General features: G+C 40.4%; 1 protein-coding gene and 1 long non-coding RNA gene across 2 annotated transcripts; both read right to left on the bottom strand.

The window, feature by feature from the left end:
• Nucleotides 1-664: 664 nt before the first annotated feature.
• On the bottom strand, nucleotides 665-3,564 carry LOC107789963 (uncharacterized). The gene is made up of 2 exons (XR_012710986.1): nucleotides 3,137-3,564; nucleotides 665-980 (listed from the first exon to the last, which is right to left on the bottom strand). It is a non-coding gene; the product is annotated as an uncharacterized LOC107789963 (long non-coding RNA).
• Nucleotides 3,565-9,741: 6,177 nt separating this feature from the next.
• LOC107789962 (uncharacterized) lies at nucleotides 9,742-16,815 on the bottom strand. The gene is made up of 4 exons (XM_016611838.2): nucleotides 16,583-16,815; nucleotides 16,102-16,278; nucleotides 11,012-12,286; nucleotides 9,742-10,027 (listed from the first exon to the last, which is right to left on the bottom strand). The coding sequence occupies exons 1-4, from the start codon at nucleotides 16,595-16,597 to the stop codon at nucleotides 9,992-9,994; spliced, it is 1,503 nt and encodes a 500-aa protein (XP_016467324.1). The 5' UTR covers nucleotides 16,598-16,815; the 3' UTR covers nucleotides 9,742-9,991.
• Between the last annotated feature and the right edge of the window lie 7,832 nt (nucleotides 16,816-24,647).

The following is a 24,647-nucleotide window of genomic DNA, read 5'->3' as shown; positions in this document are numbered from 1 at the left end:
TCCAATGTTAAAGTAATCTCACTTGTATATAAGTATTGTCTGATCTCTATAATAGTGTCCATATATAATAACATTTTACTAAAAAAGTCAAACTTTTCCGGAACCAATTTTCATGTTATGTTATAATATATGTTTTCTATAACAATATTTCTTTACAATATCCAAAAATATTTGGAACAAACGATGTTTATATTCACTTGTATATAAGTAAATTGTTTTGCAGTTTCGGCCATTTTCTAAGCGGATAAATAAGTTTGGGGGTTCAAAGAAACTGTCAAAAGAATTCACATAAATGACAGTGAACATGGAAGGTTAATCTGTAAACCTATGATCAGAAACTAGTGAAAAGGGATAAAGCTAGTAGGAGATAAACTGAAAGAGGAAATGCAAAGTATTTTTCGTTCTCTTTGCGTAGAAATCAGAAAATTAATGGGGTAAATATACTTACTTTGATTTGGGTAGAAAACAAGCAAAAGAAAGGAATAGTATTTGACGTTTCTTTCTAGAATTTAAATTGGAATTTTGTGGGTCCAAGAGGAAAATGATACCCTCCTTTATTTTCTTTCCTCATTTTCTACTCCAACCAATCAATAGAAGGGAAAATTTACAAGTTTCCATTTTTCTCTTCCTTTCTTCAGTTTCCAGATAAAGCATAAGCGAATAATCAGTTCAATCCGATTGTATAATTTCAATTCACGTCATCCGAATTTCAAACATCGTTCCAACTCCATTTTAACAGCCAGCAGCTGCTATAATTAAATAGCTACTTAGAATTACAACTCCACAATTATGTGGCCACCAACAGTAAATGAATAACAATGACAGAATGTGTAAATCATACTCGGCTTCAAGTTATTTTAATGTAAAAAGATTCAGAACTTATATTATGACCTCGGCTTGCAACGTGAGGTAAAAGTGTAGGGCGTCTAAAACCGTCATTCTTGCTGCTGCAGGACTTTAGATCCTTCCTTCTCAATCCTCTACAGGAAAAAAATGCTCACATATCAAATAACTGACTAGAAGAGCTAGAAGTTTAATAAATGATTTGTAACGATGGAAGCAGTGTTTAATAGTCAGATGTCAACATAAGTATATAACTATCTAGGAAAAGCGATCTAACATCAACATTGAATACGAAAGGCATATTAAAAGAGTTGACATGCAGAATGCAGAACAAAAGCAAAGAGCACAAGGGACATATGGGCATAAACTGGAAGGTATATACTTCAATTTCCATGAGATTTGGCATAGACAGCAGGGTTGTATTACTTGAGCAGTAACACAGATTCAACTTTGAAGCAAGTAAGCAACCATACATATACTATAAATGAAAGGAAATGACATCAGACATGAATGATTCGTCTAAAACTTTTTTTTTCCCAACTCTAGAGCTTTTATTCATCTTTCAATTTCTAAAGACAATTTTGGGAACTGGTTAGAATCTAGTATTAGCACACACAAAAAGAGCAGAACAAGCATCTATCCAACTATACCGGAACAAAAAAATTATGGGATAGAACTAAGATATATTTAGGCTAAAGGGGGTGCAGTAGGACGTTCATGCTTGAAAACACAGAGTGCAGCGTCACTTAAACCCAACATACTATTGGAAGCAGAAGTGCCACCGCATTTGCAACATAGAGATGATACCCGTAGCTTTTGTGCTTTCAGTAATTGGTAGTTTGGGATCAGAACTATCCTCAAATCCCTCAAGACTGAGATATGAAAAACTATAACCTTGAATCTTATATGAGCTGCAGAATCAGGGGCGTAGGTAAAGTATGACGTAAGGGTTCGGACGAATCCCAGTAACTTTTTCTTAGATCCTATATTCGTATTAGAAAATTCATTAAATATGTATAAATATTTAATTGCGAAACCACCAACAAAGACGAGGTGGTATGGGTTCGGTGGCAAGTTTAGAACCCATAAACTCGCATCTTGGCTCCGCCTCTGTCAGCAGAATATATTGACCCAGTAGTTCATTGATAACAAGGCAAGCATTTCTTGGTTTTACGTGTTCATGTTATATAATACTACTACATCTCCCGTCATAAGACAAATGAAAGACCAATAAGTAAGTACATATTACTGTCATATAACCAAACAAGAGGAAGCTAGAATGGCAATCATAGCCAGAGTACAAGTAGATAAACGTAAAGCATGGTTTGTTTTAAGCTAGGTACGTACATAAGACGAATAGTATTAGCCGTGTCAATACTTATACGTCGCAGTGTTTTCTTAACAACAACAACAACAACCCAGTAAAATCTCACAAGTGGGGTCTAGGGAGGGTAGTATGTACGCAGACCTTACCCCTACCCCAAAGAAGTAGAGAGGCTGTTTAAGGAAGACCATCGGCTCAAGATAATAAGAAAAACAAAAGGAGGGAATATTAGTTTCACCACAGAGATCATAGGAAAAATAGGAACATAAATTGCAAAAGAAAAATACAAGGCAGAAATGATGGCTAGTAAATAGATCTTGCACCGAAAAGAGAAAGTATTAAGACATGGCAATGCCCCTAGTTATTTTAGACTAAAACCTTACCGGACTAGGCTCACAACGGTACCAAGTAACGCGAGACTCAACTACCCTACAACCGTAATACTCGACCTCCACAACTTCCTATCAAGTGTCATGTCCTCGAAAATCTGAAGTTTCGTCATATCCTGCCTGATCACTTCTCCCCAATACTTTTTAGGACTCCCTCTACCTCTTCTCGTGCCCTCAACAACCAGCCGCTCACACCTCCTTACTGGAGCATCTGGGCTTCTCCTCATTACATGCCCGAACCATCTGAGCCGCGCTTCCCGCATCTTGTCATCAATGGGAGCCACGTGCACCTTCTCCCGAATATTATCATTTCTAATCTTGTCCATCCTAGTGTGCCCGCACATCCACCTCCCCATCCTCGTTTCTGTTACTTTCATCTTTTGGGCATGTGAGTTCTTAACAGGCCAACACTCAGCCCCATACATTATAGTCGGTCTAACCACCGCTTTATAGAACTTGCCTTTGAGTATCGTCGGCACTCTCTTATCACACAAAACTCCGGATGCTAACCTCAAAGAGGTCTAGGGTTTATGAAACAAAAAGAAATAAAAGACAGAAGTATGAGAATGAAAGTGATTACCGATTGGCGATTATGCCAAGAGAGACCACGGTAGACGTTGAGGGAGAAAGAAGCTGCAAAGAAAATGGTGGCAACGCCCAGCCCCGCCGAGAACGCCTTAAATGTCCAATCCCCTGCTTTGCCCACCACCCCCATTACACACTGTTCAGCTGGACTTCTCGCAATGGGCAAGAAATCTTCCAATTCCTTGAATCGCTGCTACAAGGGTTTAAGCTGGCGAGCTAAAACTACAACTGAAGAAGAAAAGTTTTGGTTTGTACTTGATCGAATCGGTCGGGTCACACGTTTCAATAAGTGTCGTCGTTTTTGTCAAGTAGATACCTTGCAGAAATGTCAATGTAAACTTTGATACTTTGTTAGTCTGCAAAATATATTGTTATAAAACTAACACAGCAGAGTAAAGACAAGTATATAAAAAAATTGATGTATTATTCAATTTCAAGTTGACGTACGTAATGAACCGAAATCTCCTCTATTTATAGAAGAAAGGAAGCTGTTGTGCAAGTTACTATGTAAGTTGCTTGTAAGTTGTTATTGTACCAGATATAGATAATCTACCACCGGGGGTAATATTTATCCATAACGGAGTATTGAAATAATAAGCTTCTTCAGGAGGCTTATTTCCAATAGTCAATAGAATACTAAATATATAAACATATTTACGTCAAAGTCTCGTATGGATAAGCTTCTTAAGGAAGCTTATTTACAACGGAGTACTAAATGAACATCCATAATATAATTTATAACACTCCCCCTTGAATTTTCATTAAAAGATAATGTGCCTCATTAAAACCTTACTAGAAAAAACCCAGTGGAAAAAATCATAGTGAAGAAAAAAGAGTACACATATTTAGTAATACGCATTTCTAGCTGCCTCATTAAAAGCCTTATAAGAAAAACCCCATGGGAAAAATCTTAGTAAGGAAAAAAGAGTACAACGCGTATTTCACTCCCCCTGATGAAAATCTTGTTTCAAATATTTGAGTCTCCGCATTCCAATCTTGTATACCATCTTCTTAAAAGTTGAAGTTGACAAAGATTTAGTGAACAAATCTGTCGGATTGTTACTTGAATGGATTTGTTGCACATCAATGTCACTATTTTTCTGAAGACCGTGTGTAGAATAATTTTGGTGAAATGTGTTTCGTTCTATCTCCTTTATAAATCCTCCCTTCAATTGGGTTATGCATGCAGCATTGTCTTCGTATAAAATTGTGGATCTTTTATCACATTCCAAACCACATTTTTCTCGAATGAAATGAATCATTGATCTCAACCATACACATTCCCTACTTGCTTCATGAATAGCTATTATCTCAGCATGATATGAAGAAGTGACAACAATATATTATTTTGTGGAGCGCCATGATATGACAGTACCTCCACACGTAAACACGTGTCCAGTTTGAGATCTAGCTTTATGTGGATCAGATAAATAACTTGCATCAGCATAACCAACAAGATCTGCACTATCTTTGTTAGCATAAAACAAACTCATATCAAGAGTTCCCTTTAAATATCGCAATCTATGATTAATCTCGTTCCAATGTCTCCATGTAGGAGAAGAACTATATCTTGCTAGTTAATTAACAGAAAATGCTATGCACTGAGATAGAGTACTTCGGGACCAAGGAGTTCCTCGTCCTCTTCTGGAGGTCGGAACAAATCCTTATTCACTTCAAGTGATCGAACAACCATTGGTGTACTCAATGGGTGCGCTTTGTCCATGTAAAAGCGTTTTAAGACCCTTTCTGTATAGGCAGATTGATGGATAAAGATCTCATCTGCTAAATATTCAATTTGCAGACCAAGACAAAGTTTTGTCTTTCCAAGATTTTTCATCTTAAATACTTTCTTAAGATATTCAAATACTTTTTGGAGCTCTTCTGGAGTTCCAACAAGATTTATGTCATCAACATAAACAACAAGTATAACAAACTCTGATGACATTTTCTTTATAAAATAATCCATAACGGAGTATTGAAATGATAAGCTTCTTCAGGAGGCTTATTTCCAATCATATCAATAGAGTACTAAATAGATAAACACATTTACGGCAGAGTCCCATATGGATAAGCTTCTTCAGGAAGCTTATTTACAACGGAGTACTAAATGAATATCCATAATATAATTTATAACACTTATGTCCTTTATTGATTTAACGTGTACGGTATCTTCAATCTGATCGCATGTTTGGTCAAGTTTCAAAAGTTAGCTTATTTTAAAAAATACTTTTAGTGAGAAACAATTTGTGTTTAGCTAAACTCACTTTTGAGCATTTTTAAATGTATTATTCTCAAAAGTAATTTTCAAAGAATTGCTTTTTGAGAGAAGCTATTTTTCTGCTTTTCAATAATTATTTCTGCAAAAAAAAAAAAAAAAAAAACTTTTTTCCTTTTAAAAATTTGGTCAAATACCTTAACTTTCACAACAAAAAAAATAACACCTTTGGCAAAGGAAGGATGTACTTTTGTCCAAACAAGCAATAATAAGGTTATGAAAAAGTGATCGAGCACAGCAAATCAGCCACAGGTTTTGTTATCGGGAATTGGTACCTCCTGTTTTACTGTTTCCCTTTTGGTGTTAGCTAAATTACTGTTATTTTACTTCGCAATAGTTAAACCTTTGAACTAGGATACTAGCTACCACGTGTTTCCTTCAAGTTTGATTTGTGTACGTTGTACACTAGCGAGACTTCTCTAGATTGTTGTAGGTGTAGTGGCTGCAGTCTGGGATGATAGAATAAGGGCATGTCCTCGGGTGGGGCAGAGTGTGGGGTGGGGTTCAGGGGGTGGGTCGGGTAGCAGGGTAGGTAGAGGGGGCAAGGGAGCATATAGGTTGAGAATCGGGTCATGGAACATAGGCTCACTAACGAGTAAATCCATAGAGTTGGCGAAAATCCTGCAGAAGAGGAAGATTAATATAGCGTGTGTCCAGGAAACTAGGTGGGTCGGATCGAGGGCGAAAAACGTGGATGGGTATAAGTTGTGGTACTCTGGTGTCCTGAGGGGTAAGAATAGAGTGGGTATCCTGGTAGATAGCCATCTTAGGGAGTCCGTGGTAGAGGTCAGGCGGGTGAATGATAGGCTAATGACTATAAAGTTGGTGGTGGGTGAGGGTACTTTAAATGTCGTTAGCGCGTACGCGCCACAAGCAGGCTTGGATGAGGATATTAAAAGGCAATTTTGGGAGGGGTTGGATGAGATTGTTCGTAGTATACCGCCTTCTGAGAGGTTATTCATAGGAGGAGATTTCAATGGTCATATTGGGTTATCTGCAGGTGGGTACACTGAGGTGCATGGCGGATTTGGTTTCGGAGAGCGTAACGGAGGGGGCATTGCGCTGTTGGACTTTGCCAAGGCTTTCGATCTAGTCATTGCAAACTCGAGTTTTACGAAGCGGGATGAACATTTGGTTACTTACCAAAGTTCGGTGGCGAAGACTCAGATTGACTATCTACTCCTCAGGAGATGCGACAGAAGGTTGTGCGAGGACTGCAAGGTTATCCCAGGTGAGACCCTCTCAACGCAGCATAGGCTTTTGGTGATGGACATTTGTATTAGGATAAGGAGGAAGAAGAGGTCAGTACAAGGACGCCCCAGGATTAGGTGGGGCGCCTTAACTAAGGATAAAGCTAAAGAGTTGGAAGGAAGGTTATCGGCAATGGGAGCTTGGAGAAGTAGTGAGGACGCAAACACAATGTGGTCGACGACTGCGGACTGTATAAGAAAGGCGGCGAGGGAGGTGTTAGGGATATCTACGGGACACTATGGTGGACACAAAGGAGATTGGTGGTGGAATGCAGTTGTCCAAGGTAAAGTGGAAGCAAAGAAGGCGGCTTACCTAAGGTTAGTAGGGAGCACTGACGAGGAGGAGAAGAGAGAGAACAGTCAAAGGTATAAGGTAGCTAGGAAGGAAGCGAAGATGGCAGTGACAGAGGCTAAAACGACAGCTTTTGCTCGTCTGTATGAGGAGCTAAGGAACAAAGGTGGGGAGAAGAAATTATTCCGACTCGCTAAGGCGAGAGAGAGGACAACTCGGGATCTGGACCAAGTGAGGTGCATAAAAGATGATGACGGCAAAGTTTTGATGGGAGATGACCAGATTAAGAGGAGGTGGCAGACCTACTTTCATAAACTTCTAAGTGAAGAAGGGGATCAGGATATTATACTTGGGGAATCGAGGAATGCCGACAGTCACCATGAAGTAAGTAATTGTAGGGACATTGAGATCGATGAAGTCATGGAGGCAATGCGTAAGATGAGAAGGGGCAGAGCTACCGGGCCAGACGAGATTCCGGTTGAACTGTGGAGGTGTGTGGGTCAAGCAGGCTTGGAATGGCTTACTGCATTGTTTAGTGTTATATTCAAGACTAATAGAATGCCTGAAGAGTGGAGGTGGAGTACAATGGTCCCGTTGTATAAGAACAAAGGTGATGTCCAGAGCTGTAACAACTATAGGGGCATCAAATTACTAAGTCATACCATGAAAGTTTGGGAGAGAGTGGTAGAAATGAGAGTGCGAAGGACGGTGTCTATTTCAGACAACCAGTTCGGGTTCATGCCGGGACGATCTACCACAGAAGCTATCCACCTTATTAGGAGGATGGTGGAACAGTACAGAGATAAGAAGAAGGATCTCCACATGGTGTTTATTGATCTGGAGAAAGCGTACGATAAGGTTCCTAGGAAGGTCTTATGGAGCTGCTTAGAGGATAAAGGGGTCCCGAGTAACTATATTAGGGTGATTAAAGACATGTATGATGGAGCTAAGACTCGGGTTAGGACAGTAGGAGGCGACTCTGAACACTTTCCAGTTATTACGGGATTGCACCAAGGGTCGGCGCTCAGCCCATTCCTATTTGCCCTAGTGATGGATGCACTGACTCATCATATTCAAGGGGAGGTTCCATGGTGCATGCTATTTGCTGATGACATTATTCTAATTGACGAGACAAGAGGCGGCGTCAACGAGAGGCTAGAGATTTGGAGACATGCTCTTGAGTCTAAAGGTTTCAAGTTGAGTAGGACGAAGACGGAATACCTCGAGTGCAAATTTGGAGTTGAACCGACGGAAGCGGGAGTTGAAGTGAGGCTTGACTCTCAAGTCATTCCCAAGAAAGATAGTTTCAAGTACCTTGGATCGGTTATTCAGGGGATCAGGGAGATTGACGAGGATGTCACACACCGTATAGGGGTGGGGTGGATGAAGTGGAGGTTAGCGTCGGGAGTTTTGTGTGACAATAAAGTTCCACCGTTACTAAAAGGTAAGTTTTATAGAGCAGTAGTTAGGCCTGCCATGTTGTATGGAACTGAATGTTGGCCGGTAAAGAACTCACACACCCAGAAGATGAAAGTAGCAGAGATGAGGATGTTAAGGTGGATGTGCGGGCATACAAGGATGGATAAGATTAGGAATGCAGATATTCGAGAGAAGGTGGGTGTGGCCCCCATGGAGGACAAGATGCGGGAAGTAAGACTCAGATGGTTTGGGCACATTCAGAGGAGGAGCACTGATGCACCGGTGAGGAGGTGTGAGCGACTGGCTGTAGTGGGCACGCGGAGAGGTAGAGGGAGACCTAAGAAGTATTGGGGAGAGGTGATCAGACATGACATGACGCGACTTAGGATTACGGAGGACATGGCCCTTGATAGGGAATTATGGAGGTCGAGCATTAAGGTTGTAGGTTAGGGGAGAGGGTGAATATTTCTACAGCACAACTGAGAGAGACTATCTAGTTAGGAGTTAGACTAGGAATGTCAGTGGTCGTCTATTGATGCAGGGCTTTACCTTCTAGTTGTACTATACCAGCCATCTAATTCGTATTTCGTATTTCGTATCCTGTGTTTCATATTTCGTATCTCCTATATATTGTTGTTATTTTATTACGCATTTTTATGGTACTAATATATTATCTCCTATTGCTTTTTTTGAGCCTTTTGAGCCGAGGGTCTCCTGGAAACAGCCTCTCTACCCTTCGGGGTAGGGGTAAGGTCTGCGTACATATTACCCTCCCCAGACCCCACTTGTGGGATTATACTGGGTCGTTGTTGTTGTTGTTGTTGTTGTTAATCCAATTCCCCTTTTCAAAAGATAAGGTTGCATTGTTTGTGGAGTTGTAATATGTAATTTAAGTGTTGCTCTAGAGAATTTGGTGCTTCATGTCCCGAAGGAAAAAGAGAAAAAGCTCGTACTGTATCAATCTCTTAATTGTGAAAGCGAGAAAATTGTGCATCAAATAACTATCATTCCTTTTCAAACCATCCATAAGTAGGCGTTCATTTTCAGGGCGTTGTTCTCAGAATATGCTTTACCTTATATTTACCTTTCATTCTTTGTTTTAGCTTTTAAATGGGTTGGTGCATGGAATCACTTGTTTCAAATACAATGCGTTATGTGTACACCAACTCGATGAATAACTCAGCTATCAAATGACGGACACACGGGTACCAATTGATTGGGCAATTTTTCACAAATTCCAAGGAATTCAATAATAACAAACACCTCAAGGAATTCAATCACCCGAAGCACAGAAATCAGCAGCTATTTGGTATGACGGAGATTACTAGTCATCAAAGTAACCACTATATATAGAAACCAAAAGATGCATCTGAATATTGAGATTCATTATAAAAATAATTAAACAGTAACGCTGAACAATGTCTAAGTTTGAAAATTATATATCTTAGTTCGACGGCATCCGAACAATACAATGTTGTTAGAGCCATGCCTTAAAATTAACAACTCTCACTCCTTATCTGTCAAATTCTTCATGAATGATCTGCAAAGGGTAGAGATCATGTGCCAGATGGCATTAGTCATGATGTTTCACCGCGGAAGATGTGAACTCTTTATTCACTGCCACCACTTCTTCTCAGACAACGAAATTAGCTGCCAAAAACAAATAGAGAAGATGAGCAACCATGAGTGAGTAACCATCGGCGTTTATCAAGCTTTGCAGCACACAAATGTACAGATAAAATGAGAAGAACATCAAGACGACCTGCTAGCGCTTACTTAAATATAGTACAACCTCAATATTCAAACCAGCTAAAACATGCTACTCGTAGCAAACACTTGGTTTCATACCTTCATAATCTCTAAAAAGTTCTTCCTTGGAAGTTCTATCCTGGAGGAAATATTTTGTTCCATAATGAGAAACTCCATGTGCATAAAATCACTCACTGAGTATGCATAATTCTTTAGTCTTTCTAAGAATTTAAGGGGTTTACTAGCCACACAAGAATAGCTGAGAAGAAACATGTGACTAACTGAATAACTGGTAATGCCCTGAAATACAACTTTCTAACCATAGTTGAAAACCTAACTGGTTATCACAAACATTTGGTTCACCAACTTTGGGTCTCTTGATGTGCACCAACACTCTTCAGGAACAACTTCCTGAAATAAGATAAAAATCCTGTAATTGAAAGACTACGCTAGTTTCTCTCATAGAATAAAGGGCAAGGTAGAAGGTGATGAGGGGGATCAACCCTCGCCGTTCCCTAAAAAGGAGTTTTCAGAAAATGAAAATCTTCGAAAACTCGAGAGCTAGAAGTTACACATCAATGAAGTTGGCAATTTAGCAAGATACTAGAACAATACTGCCAAATGCGGTACCTATTATAACATCAGCTGCTAAACTTTTTAAAGATGTCCTGAATTCTTTTTCATTCAATAGAAAAACACCAAGCATATTCATACAAACAGCAATATGCATGTCATATATACCTTCTCAAGTATATATATATATATATATATATATATATATATATATATATATATATATATATATATATTATGTATATTATATGCATGCATAAACATCGACATGCATCAGAACATCTATGATGACAGAATAGGTGAATAACCAACCTGCCGTGCAACCTGTGCCACTCGGCGACTGTCTCGTGATGATTCTGTCGCGGAACTTGTCATTTTTGGCTCTAGATCATCATTTTGTTTCTTTCCATTTATTTCCTTTGAAGAGTTCTTCTCGATTGGAGCATTCTCTTCTAATACACTCAACGATTCTCTCTTCCTCTTTCTTTGAAAGGTGTATTTGATGACTCTATCATTCACAGCTTGGCTAGGAACCTCATCATTTGCATCAGATGTCTTTGACTCTGAGTTCAATAACTGACTGCTAATGTTTTCAAGATCGATTCTGTAAACAGGGACTTCTAAACTCTCTAAAGATCTACTTCCTTGTCTTGGAGGATCTATCTTTGCCATCACTAACTCATTTCTGACTGTTGCATTTTGAACCCCAAAAGTTTCAGCAGACTGTAGTTCAATTCCATCCATTTCAGCCAATCCCAGCTTCATGTCTGGTTCAGCTTTTTCTGTTGACAAGCTCTGTCCCACCTGAGAAGGATCTTCATCAGAAGCACAATCTCCAGCAGGACTGGAGTGAGCTCTCAAGACACCAGTGTTCGACGTTTTATCAACATTCAGGAAATGATCAGAACTGCTTGTTGGTGAAGAATAATCGACTTTCCTATTTCTCACAGCTCTTCTTTTCCGGCGAAAAGATTTCAAAAGGTGCCAGCTGCTAAGCAAGTCATCTGCTTGTTGAAATACTTCCTCTGGATTAACCACATCATCAACCTTATGATTAGGTGCTGAACAGATCCCTTCACCTTCATCTACTCCATCCCCATTCTCATTTTCTCGTTTGGAAACAGATATATCTCCATCTAAAAGGTTTCCTTCACAAGCACGAATTCTCTGCGTACACCCATTTCGGTACAATTCTGGTACTTTGCTTCTCAAAATGATAGAGGGTAAATCTGGACCTGCAACGTAAGGCTTCCCAATTTGAACCATTTTGCTACATGACTGATTTCCCTGATTGTTCTGCTTCATATTCGGAAACTTGGTGTTAGAAATTGTCACAAACTCCTCCTGTGATTCTGGAGGCAACACAACTCTGTTTTCCTCAGGTAGATCTACAGGAGTAGCAGTGTCATCTTTCCCTAAGTTCTGTACTTCTTTCTCTTTGGAGCTGGTCACCCTCTCAAGTTCAGCCTGAACTTCTCTAAGATCCACTCTGAGATCACTGACAATATCTTCTGCTTCCTGAAGTTGAGCTTCAAGTTCTTCAATCTTCCTCTGTTGACTCAAGGACGTCAACTCTGCTTCACTAATCTGTCAAAAATGAAAAACCAAAATAATAAGAAAAGAAATTAGAAAACGTATGAAGGACCAGTAAGGGACATGTTTAATCAGGGAGAAAAAGGGAAAATGTAAATCTCACCTGCATGTAAGTAAGAATTTAAGTAGTTCCTAAAATTAAATGGAACTAAGCTGGCTGGTTATAAAATATTTGATGTGACAAAAAGTACAGTCTCTTTCAACATTTTTCTCTACAAAGAGTATCCAGTCACTGGTCCGATCTCCAAAAATACACACATAAAAAAAAAAAAAAACATTGTTCCTCTAATTTGTACATAAGGAGTTTTCTACTACTCCAAGCTCCCTCTTCCTTTATAGCAGTACTATAAAGGTGATCTTCAGTTAGTGTCATATTCATAGATGGCAAGCATGTAAAACATTCCAGTAGATGATGGTGAACACCATTCTTAAGATTACTGAAAGCTTCACACTTGAATCACAGAAACTTTACTGTATCAATGATTTAACCTATACACCTTATTTCAGATTGACAAGGCAAAGATGCAATACATTATAATAAGATAGATAAATAATACAAGTAAGTTTTGAGGTTAATTACCTCAAAAGGTTTTAAACTTGAATTGAAGTTCATGGACAAACAAAAAGAAAGTAGCAACCTACACACAAACAGTCCAAGTCAGGAGCATACTGACACTGGGACAGATAAATTCTACACCAGTGATTAACACATCTCCTTGGCTTTCACTATTAGAGGCCTAAATGTCCCTATCGACTCCAGAAAGTTAGCCATTAAGTACCGCACCGCAGTCCACTCATGTTAACTATGTTGCTCAGATATCTCATATCTCCAAGAAGAAGGATATGCAATAGCTGAGGCAAGCACCACACCAAGATTCGCGTTACCAATGCGTCTCTGCCACTCCAAGAAATGAATATAATTCAAATTAAGAATTTCATTTCCTCTCATGATTCTGACTCTTCTAATGAAGCGACATACACTTGACAGGCACATATGGAATACATTTTCAAAATTTTAAATATTTTGGGAAGTACTAAAATTAACACTAAAGAAAGAAAGAAGAAAGTAATACAGTTATCTCAAACAAAGGGCTTCAGTTGCTTGGACAAAACAAGTCTAGAAACAATGAGAAAGAAGAAAAAACAAAAGGAAAAGAACAACAGCTGAAGATAATCTCTCCCTGAAATAATCCACCAGACCAGTTTAAGTTTGGATTGTTTAGTAAATAATTGCAATGAAGATCTTAAAAACAACCAAGCACTGAGTCAAACAATTCTACAACCTCTCTTGATATTTATCCCATTTCATTTGTAGTATGTTAATCTTGATTAATCATTAATGTTGTAGACTTGTAGTACGATACATTGAACTTTTGCTATTAATGGCTTATATCCTTTTGTATGGTAAATCGATATATCGACTTTGTTATTTAATTGATGGTTAACAATTTTATACTTGTAATTCTCAGGAGGAGGAGCACCCCACCTCTATGTGCATTTGTGAAGTTTGGACTCTTAAGTACTGATGTCTGGCTCCAAATGGATGCTAAAGATGCTTACCTTATATCTGAGTGATATTGCTGATAAACAAAGTTACTGGGTTTACAAAAGGATCTGAAAAGAAAGAAAACACTGCGTTCAAGACCAACATTGGCTAAAGAGGTAAGGGTCCCCAAAAGATACAAAAGCCAAACCATATTCTAAATGTTAGAACACATTCAAAAACAAAGAACAGTATTTTTATACATTTTGTTGATTTTAATTCATAAAACATAGTAGATCAGTCATCGAAATAAAGTTTATAACCATTGCCTTGGAGCCTACACAATCACACAGTTGCCTACTTCCCCCAAAACCAATCCCAAAGAGATACGTAAAGGAGCTTCTTTTTTTTTTTTTTTGGGGGGGGGGGGGGGGGGGGGCAAAATCAAGAAGAACATTACCACATAATCTGGGAGGTAAAAGCACAAAAGATTGCAACATGATTAGAATTTCTGCAACACTACAATGGCTTCCTAACTAGATAAAGACATTCGAGAAATAGCTTCCATGTGCATTTTGCTACACGCGGAAGTACCATTACCATTTTGAGCAACTTATTTCACTCTCAGCCAAGAAATGTAAAGCTTATGTCTTCCACCTTAATCCCTGATTCCAGGGCCACATAACAAGAAAAGGAATGGGAAGACAGATGTGTGAAGATATACTTAACAAGTGAGAGGAGATTCTACCCGGTAATACGTCCAGCTGCAATTGCTAATTTTACTTTGACACAAATGTCAGTGCAACTTCAAAATGTATAGGATCTCTAATGAAGTAAGTCCTATAATTTTCAAAGTCTAAGGTCTACCCTTCAATTGCCTAAACATTTTCAGCAGAAAAGAACAACCAGATCTATTGCAAGTGGACATTAAGTAAAAACTAAAAACCTTTTGAAACTAACAAGCTTATTTTGAAATGGACTAGAATCCATCTGCTGTGAAAATGACATAAAAACTGGGGTAAGTTATTAGCACAGACATGACTTTTGTGATATTATTGGACATGCTTAAGGGGGCAGAGTATAAGCAGATATTCCAACCACATGGCCTTCGCAAAACCATTGATGGAGTGAGGATAACTTAAGTATGAAATCATAACGAACCCAACAATACTAGGAGAGGTGAAAGAAGTAAAAAGATCACCCACTTTCCCTTTAGGTCATTGAAGTTTTATCTTAATGTCCAACTTTCAGTAGTTTTTAACTTCAATTGCACTTCTCTTCTCCTGCTTTTGTCATCATATCACGCCATTTCCAAGTAATCTTTTGTAGTCGTGTACTCCACCCATGTATGAACTCAGGTAAATCCCTCTAACTAAGGTAGCAGCTCAAAAAGACAAACAGATATGATTGCATCACATAAATCAATAGGAAGAAAGAAGAGAACCACAACTATTACTTTGGGACCAAGTACAAGAAGAATGTATGCAACTATGTTTTCACATAAGCATAATTGGAAACACTGGAGTTAACAAGAACAATTAAGCCTCAGTCTCAAACAAGTTGGGGTCGGCTATATGAATCCTCACTGACCCTGTTTTCCATTCATCTCAGGCCAACATTATACATAACGCTGAAGTTAACAGAGTATCATAAATATTATAAGCTTATCAGCATTTTATGTGACAAATAATAATACAAATCTTGAAAGAAAAATTTAGAATGAAGGTAGAACGAATTTAGATATAACTAGATATGAACAAGGCGCAACATTTATTCTTGTCTGAATTTCCTTAAAAGCGGATTGATCTCATAGGAGAGGAACACATGGGTAACACACAGCATTCAGAATCAAAAAAGAAACATTAAGAGTACAAAAGCAACACATTGACCTAATTACAATATTAGGTTCGCAACACAATTTTGAAATGTCTTGTCTCCATCAAGGGAGCCTGAGAATAAGGGAAAGAAGATAAGTTCCAGGAGAGACAATCATACTTTCTGGTACCCAAAATTCTTTACGCAGTACCAAAACCAGAAATATCTCTTGATTGCATTTAGACTGCCCAGCGCATCAATAAAGCGCTCATCTGTGTTAAGCACAACATCAATCAACTCATTAACAGCTTATCTAGTTATCAATGAATAAAGACATAGAAAAAGATTTAGAAAAATTTTAGATCCCTTGACTGATTTTACTGGACCAATCAATTGCAATCCACCAACCCAGCAAGCCCAAATGAACGCACATTGAAGAGAATAAGTGTCTAGCCAACTCATACTCAAAAATATACTAAAAACCCATTTCAAGAAAAAGCGAAATTTTCACCTTAGAATCCATCATTTGTTTGAGACGCAGCAGCATACCAAGCGCCTCCTCTTTTGCCACTTTAAGCTCCTGCTTATACCTAACAGCTTTCTGTTCCGACGACATAATCCTCGCCGCTGCCTCCTTAGCCGTGTTCAGTATTATATCCGCATACGCCCTCTTCAAAGCCGTCAGTCTCTGCGACAAAATAAATCAAAATTCAAAAAAAAATGAAAAAGAAAATCAAGCACACACCAACAGAGTATCAGAATGAAACTAAAATCACATTTGCAACTAGAAAAGTAAACCTAAAAGATGATCAGTATCGATCCCCATTTTTTGGCAAAAGTTGTCAAATAAAAACAAAAATTAAAATTTAAAAACGGTTAAAGAAATCAGGTTAGGTAGTTGGAAAGTTCAAGTAGTGGTTGAAGCGGTTGCGCCGCCGTTGAATAAGTTAAGAATCCGACCGGATAATCGGAATGGGGCGGTGGGGGTTTACCTCGTCGGCGTCCATTGCGGTTTTCGTTAAAGCATTCAACTTGAGTTGTGTGTTTTAAGGTTTTCAGACCGAAGTAAAAGAGAAAGAGGGGAAGGTGGTTTTTTTTTCCTCAGCAGCTGTCTGTTATGAACTGAAAGTTCTGTTGTGTGGTTGGGTCAAAGTACTATTATACCCCTGAGAAACGGGTTGAACTACGAGATTGCCACGTCGCAGCGACTAGATAGATGGGGCGGTTTTTGTGTTTGGGTTTTGCATTAGTTCAGCAAATATATGTGCGCGCGCCTGAAAGGTGGTCCCCACAAACCAATGGTTATCGATGACGTGGCACTATTCACTTGTTCATTCGTGGCTAGAGACACGGGGTTGAACTTTGGAGGGAAAAATAGAAGAGATCTCAAGCGGCCCACTTATTTTCTTCATCAAATAGGAGTATATGCTTTAATAATTTTCCCCTACGTAATCTTTTCGGGACCGATGATTTTTGGCTATAATCTCAAACAACTTCATTTTCATAAACTGATTTTAGTTTTCAGTTGTGAGAAACAGTCAAGAACTACTCTGCAAGATTGTGACTTGTTTGCAATTTAGGTCATTTCAACAATTAACTGACATTTTGTACTTAAAGAAATTGATAACACAAACTGACAAACATATTGTCTGTTAACAATTGGTTGGTTCGAGCATTAATAACACGGCTTGGATAAATGTATTGACCTGCTATTGGAACTTGTTGAACTTTCTCCATATATCTCGCCAAACCCAAAAAGAGGTTAGAGTCCTCGGTGAAATAAGGATAGACTCTGAAATTTAAGTCAGTAAAATGATGATTTAAGCAACTTATATGAGCAGAACTAAATAAAAATGTAATTAACTTAAAGGAGAATACTCACGAAGAATTTTGCTTTTCCAAAAATAACGATTTTAAGGCCCGTTTGACCATGAGTTTTGCCAAAATAAATTTGGGATTTATTTTCAAAACTCATGTTTGACCATAAATTTTGCCCACATTTTTGGCAAAATCTCAAACCTCAAATCCCAAAATTACCCTAATTGTTGATTTTGGGCCAAAAAACCAAAACTTGAGAATTATATACATGTTTTTTCAAAATAAAGTTGGGAACTATGTTTTGAAAACGTATGTCCAAACACATTTTCATCTTCAAACCAAACTTCACCCAAATCCGATTTTTCAAAACGAATTTGGAATTTATGGCCAAACGCTAGCTAAATGTTGACATGTACAAGAGAAGTTCTTGTTTGACCAAAAGATGCCAAAACCTTTTTGATTAAATCAGTTAATGAAGATGATGGGGTAAATCTCAGTCAAGCGTAATAAAATCTAGATTTAGTGATGAAAGAGATGAACAAGATGAATGATGCTTCTCAGTATGTCGGAATGAAATGATTGCTCATAAATGTGGTAACTTTAGATGTAGAAATTAAACGTAATGAATGCGATTGACTTAGCCAAAAGATGATGTTCAAATGATTGTGGGATCCCCCTACAAAGTGTTTGTTTCTCCTAATTTATAAGGGACAATCCCTAAAAAACTCTAAAAAGTACAACATAGAGAATATTCCAAAAGCATATTCTTACTGCCTCCCACTAAATATATATTGTCGTGGATGTTATGCATCGACTGACCGCCTACAGCCGTTACCTTTCACCAAGATGACTATCAGACGGTGCATCATGATAACCTCGTTCCTTATCGTACTCGATAATGGTCGTGGTGGCCAAATTTGGACCCATACAGTTAGTCCCTCCGCTTATTGAGGTCGTGGCCATGTGCGTCCTTGATAAGTGGACGTTGCCCATACCCGCGGAGAAATTTGACGGTTAGATTGCAACGGTTTGATCGATAACGAAAGAGCGGCGCAATCTACGGTATTCCGGATAGTGTAGCATATCGGGAAATGACGTCACTCTTACGTGCGTCATCATTGCGCGTCTTCCCAAGGCAGAGGCCAATTGGCTTTGCCGCTTCGATTTTGGTGCCACTGGCAGCCTTTCGCTTCGATTATGGCGCCATCCAACCCTATAAATAGGGGAAGGGTTTATTTTTTTTCAAAAACTCTTAGCCATTTCCCCTTTGGTATGTGTATTGCTTCCATTGGTTGTTCCTTCCTGTTTCTTCAGCTCTGTTTCTGCGATTTCTTCGCTTCCTTTCTTTCGTTCATCGTTCTTGGGTTTTTTTTGTTTTATCAATACCTCTTCTGCCATATATATGCCTAAAACACACCGGTCGCACGAGGAGATTTCTTACACCACCTTGTTATCCATGGCACTTCCTTCTGGTGGTGAGGATATGATAGTAGAGGAAGGGGACAATTTATCCACTGTGGATGAGATATTACCGAGACACCCCTTGTCTCGAAACGATTTTCTTAAAGAACCTGCCCCTACTCCTGCTCTGGTAGTGTCTGAGATCGAGCATACTCATATAGATGACCTCCGTACTACGCATAACATTCCCCCTCATGTCGAGATGGTTCTGGTGGAGAGGGACTTCGTGGAGGTCCATAGACCGGGATACTGTGCTTTTTACGTATATCCCTTCGTGATCGGTCACTCCTCCCCCTTCTTCCGTTAGGGAAGGAATTCTGCCAATTTTATGAGGTCTGCCCGGTGCAGCTTTCTCCGTATACGTACAAGATCTTTTTGGTATTGACGAAGTACGTGGAATTAACGGGGTGCAAAGTTGACATTTGCCACCTTTTGCACTTGTTTTCCCCTAGTTTTCACATGGGTACTATGGTGCACTTGAGGCATCGTGGGACCAAGGGGTTGGTGATCGGAACAGACGACCGGGCAAGGCGTAAATTGTGGAATAAATACTTTTTTGTCAGAATTGAGTATATTGTGTCGAACCCCGCTGGATTCCCAGAGCGGTGGAATTATAATCGTAGGTGTTGGAACTTGTTTACTCTCTTTCTTTCTTTTTTAAACTTAGTATTTATCTATAGATTTCCTTTGCAACGGTGAGGCATATGCCTCATCCTATCGCCGGTATAAGGGACTGTGTAGCCTGTTTACTGCCTTACGTGGTGGAGACTCGAGATTGGCCTACTTTCATGAAACGCTTTGGGCCGAAGGTCCCATCCGATAAGTGTTTTTCTCTGTGTCGTTCTTTGGCTATTTGTCGTTGTTTATTGATATGACTCCTTATGATGACAGGTTGTAGGGCTTCTAGAAGGAGGGCCCCAGTCCCTGCATTTCGCCAGGTCGTCGCATCGGCGAGGATGCAATTTACCTTGGAGGAATCCGTCCGAGGGGGTCGTGCTCAGCCGGTACAGGTGAGGGACCCATCTCAGGATATGGTTGTAAGGGATGAGATCTCCTCTCGACCGGTCTATGACCTCGTGGATGAGTCCTCTAATGGGGATGAATCTCCATCGAGAAAAAAGAGAATGGTAGAATTCGGGAAGGACATTGCCATAGATATTGGTAAGAGTAGAACTGGTGCGTCGGAGATGGTGCCTATACCCATTTTTATAGCAGGCGCCATTTTGGCGGGGAGGTCCCCCCGGACAGAAGGAGTATACTAAAGAGGAGGGTCTATGCGTTCCGCCGAGGGTGGTGCTTCATCTACCGTTAGAGGAGGCGTATACGCCAGGAGTGACGGCTCAGGTTCGTACGTTGACCCAGGAGATGTACGAGAGTTCTTGGAGCGTCACACTCATGTAGAGGTTAGAAATGAGGGATCTGATCGGTACATAGTCGTCCTTGGGGACTACGACTTGTTATCGAACTGCGATCAGGTGGCATCGGTGTTTGCCTCTTTATGCGCTGCTCCTGAGAGCGTGACACTTAAAGTGATGAGTGATGCGGAGTTGTCACGGAGCGTTTCCGGCATGGCTCTGCGGGTAAATACTTCTTTTTTCTTTTCATCGTTGGATCTATTTTGTATCCTTAGCCCATTCTTTAGTTTTAACTTTGTTTTTCATATTATACCCTCATCATGGAGATCGAGCGTGAACGTCGGGAAAGGCGGAGGACGACCGTCTATGGGAAGATGTCCTCCAAGTATCAAGAATACCGCACCAAGCATCATGTGATGGCCGACATCTTCACTCAGGATAGGGACTTTCAGTTGTTTCGCGATGGGCTTAAGCAAAGGGAGGATCAATTGGCGCATAAGGTCAAAGAACTAAAAGAACGATATGAGGACCTTATGAAGGCCATTGCCCGTTGTAGTGAACTCAAGGCGGCCCTTAAAGCTAGGGAAGATGAGCTCGAACTGAGTAAGGGAGTGATGGCCGAAAATGTCGACCTCCAAGTAAAGGTGGCTAATTTATCTGCTGAGCTTGGCAAGAGGGCGACGGAGATCGTCAACCTTAAAGGGTGAGTTGAGTGCTAATGTTGATGGGTTAGCTCACGTCGAAAGGGATATGGCGACTGTTGTCTCTACGGCGGCGGCTCTGGAAGACGTGCTCCATGTTTGCAGATTGGAGCGAGAAAAGGAAATGGAGGCATCTACGCTTAAGATGGTGAGATTTGAGGGGCGTATCCGAGATCTGGAGGCGGAATTGTCCGCATTAAATGAACAAGTTGTTGCTTTGAAGGTGGAGGACATATGACGTCAGTCGCAACCTTCTACTTTCCATGCTTCGGCCGACCCTGTCGTGCCTCGAGATTTAAATGAGATGTGTGTTCATGCCGAAGCCCAGCTTGACATATATAAGTCTCTACACGCTTATGGGAAAATATCTGAGGCGGAACTCCGAGAGGTACGTATTAAAGCGAGCGCCGCTCGAGAGGCGTGTGGTTATGACCCCATCACGCCTAGTGGAGACGATGTCGATTTCGACGATGCGGACAAGCTCGCCTCCGATTCTTGGTACAATGAGGAGTATGCCACGGGGGGTGATGCGTCATACGACTTGGCTATATTTATTTTGCTTTGCCATTTTTATGGGGGCGTTCTTGAGCCCTTTGCAAAAAGTTTTTGTAATATAACAGCTGTAGTGGAGCAATTACTTTTTATTGTGTACCTCTGCATTTTTTTCTTGTGGTGTTTATTTATTTGGCAACGTCCTTTGTCGTAGTTGTGCTTATTTCAGGTTGTCAAAATGTTACATATTGTGTTTCGAGTAATATTGCTCTTATGTCGAGCTTTTTTCTTTGGTAGCGGCCTTAGACATAGGGATGTTGCTTTCGAGCTAATGTCGAAGTGTTATCCCGTCGTGTTTCGAGCGATGTTGAACTCATTTTTATGGCGATAGCCTTAGCCGTAGGGTGTCATTTCGACTTAATGTCAAAATATTAACCCATCGTGGTTCGAATGGTATCGAACTCTTTCGTGGCAATGGCCTTAGCCATGGGGTGTTATGACTTAATGTCGAAATATTAACCCATCGTGGATCGAAGGGTATCGAACTCATTTATGGCGATGGCCTTATCCATGGGGTGTTATTTCGACTTTAAAGTCGAAATGTTAACCCGTCGTGGTTCGAATGGTATCGAACTTTTTCGTGGCGATGGCCTTAGCCATGGGGTGTTATTTCGACTTAATGTCGAAATGTTAACCCGTCGTGGTTCGAATGGTATCGAACTCTTTATGGTGATGACCTTAGTCATGGGGTGTTATTTTAACTTTAAAGTCGAAATGTAAACATGTCGCGGTTCGAATAGTATCAAAGTCTTTTATGGCGATGGCCTTAGCCATGGGGTGTTATTTCGACTTTAAAGTCAAAATGTTAACCCGTCGTGGTTTTAGTAGTGTCGAACTCTTTTATGGTGATGGCCTTAGCCATAGGGTGTTATTTCGACTTTAAAGTCGAAATGTTAACCCGTCGTGGTTCGAGTAGTGTCGAACTCTTTTATGGTGATGGCCTTAGCCATGAGGTGTTATTTCGACTTTAAAGTCTAAATGTTAACCCGTCGTGGTTCGAATGGTATCGAACTCTTTTATGGCGATGGCCTTATCCATGGGGTGTTATTTCGGCTTAATGTCGAAATGTTAACCCGTCGTGGTTCGAGTAGTGTCGAACTCTTCTATGGTAATGGCCTTAGCCGTGGGTTGTCGCGCGTGCTTGTTTCATTCATCTATTAGAGATACTTGTCGATTTCGTAAACTCATTGGAGTAATTTCATTCATGTATTGGAGATACATGTCGGTTTTGTACATCTATTGGAGTAATATCCTTGTACCTAGTCTCATTCATTGCTCGGCCTGAAGATGCTATGGGCAGGCTGAGCGATGAATTATGCTTTGAATATCGAGACGTCCCCCTCGTCGCCTCATTAAAACCTCCCCAAGAAAACCTGATTGGTACAAAACCCGAGTGAGGGAAAAAGAGTGTGACTTAGGTGGCATCGTTTCTCAAAAGTGGAAATATTTGAGGTGGGTGACATTCTAGTTGTTTTGTAGTAGTTTTCCTTCCATTATTTCTAACTGGAATGCTCATTTGCTTGTTGTTGCTGTGATTTTATATGGCCCGTCCCAGTTTGTTCCCAATTTTCCTTCATTTGGGTCTTTTGCTGCATGTGTTTTGGCCTTGAGGACGTAGTCCCCGACTCTGAGTGGTCGTACTTTGGCCTTCTTGTTGTAGTACTTTTTTGCTTATTGTTTTTGGGCTATCGTTCTTATGTGAGCCATGTCCCTTCGTTCTTCTACCTCATCCAGGTCTTGTATTCTATTTTTCTCATTGCTCGGTCCACTCTCATTGGAGTACTTCAGACTGGGTTCTCCAACCTCAACGGGTATAACTGCATTGGTACCGTAGACCAGTGAATACGGTGTCTCACATGTGCTGGTTTTGGCATTGTGTGGTAGGCCCCTAATACCTCTGGTAGCAGTTTCGGACATAGCCCTTTGGCATCCTCAAGCTTTTTCTTTAATGTATTCAATATTGTTTTGTTGGAGGATTCCGCTTGACCGTTGCCGGCGGGGTGATATGGCGTGGAGAGTATCCGCTTAATGTGCCATTTTTCGAAGAATTCAGTTGTCTTTTTCCCGATGAACTGAGGTGCATTATCGCAACTGATTTCTTTGGGGATGCCGAAGCGGCATATGATGTTTTTTCAAATGAACGCGACTTCCTGTTCGCGCATTTGAGCGAACACACCTGCTTCCACCCATTTGGAAAAGTAATCAGTTAAAACCAAAAGGAAGTGTATCTTACCTTGCCCCGTTTGGAGGGATCCGATGATATCCATCCCCCATTTTATGAACGCCCATGGATAGGTGATGGAGTGCAGGAGTTCGCCCGCCTGGTGTATCATAGGGGTGTATTTCTGGCATTGCTCACATTTCTTGACGTAATCTGCGGCCTCTTTTTTCATAGTGGGCCAGTAGTATCCTACACGAATAAGACATCTGATGAGGGCCCGGTTGCCTGTATGGGCATCGTAGTGGCCCTCGTGTACCTCTTCGAGCACACGCCTTGTTTGATTTTGTCCAAGGCATTTGGCCAAAGGACCACTGAACGTCCTTTTGTAAAGGTCATGGTTTATGAGACTGTACCTGGCCGCTTGTATTCGAAGCTTTTTGGCTTCTTTTTTATCTTGTCGGAGTGTTCCCTCCTGCAAATATGATATGATGCGGTTGCGCCATTCCCAAGTTAAATTTATAGAATGTACCTCGACTTGGTCTATTGATGAGTGGAGAAGGGTGACCACATTCTCCTTGGTGATATTTTTAGTTGCTGCTATAAGCTTGGCGAGACTGTCTGTTTCGATATTTTGCGCCTGTGGTATTTGGTCGAGTCGGCATTCGTCGAATTCTGGTAGCATCTTATGGATTTCGATCTAGTATTTCTGTAGCCTTTGATCCTTGATTTGGAAAGTCCCAGTAACTTGGTTTACGACAAGTTGAGAGTCTCAGCGGAGGATGACTCATCGTGCACCATATTTGAGGGCCAATTTCAGTCCTGTAATTACGGCCTCATTGTTAGTCATTTCAGGGCACTGTATGGATCGGAGAATCACTTCGCCCATTGGGACTTTGAGTACGAGTCCCAATCCAGATCCCGATACTTTGGATGCACCATCGGTGTAGAGGACCCAGAGGTCGGGTCACTCAGGGGAGGCGCGAAGCGCTTCTTGTTCGGCCTCAGATAG

Source organism: Nicotiana tabacum, chromosome 6 (genome assembly GCF_000715075.1).
Source record: "Nicotiana tabacum cultivar K326 chromosome 6, ASM71507v2, whole genome shotgun sequence".
In the NCBI taxonomy this organism is placed as follows: domain Eukaryota; kingdom Viridiplantae; phylum Streptophyta; class Magnoliopsida; order Solanales; family Solanaceae; genus Nicotiana; species Nicotiana tabacum.
This window is presented reverse-complemented; position numbering and strand designations above follow the sequence as displayed.

Excerpts from the sequence above, each read along its gene's own strand:
- LOC107789962 (XM_016611838.2), bottom strand. Across the intron at positions 12,287-16,101 it reads AACAAATGATGGATTCTAAG|ATTAGTGAAGCAGAGTTGAC; the intron begins GTGAAAATTTCG and ends CATTTTTGACAG. Across the intron at positions 10,028-11,011 it reads TGGCACAGGTTGCACGGCAG|CTAATTTCGTTGTCTGAGAA; the intron begins GTTGGTTATTCA and ends TGTTTTTGGCAG.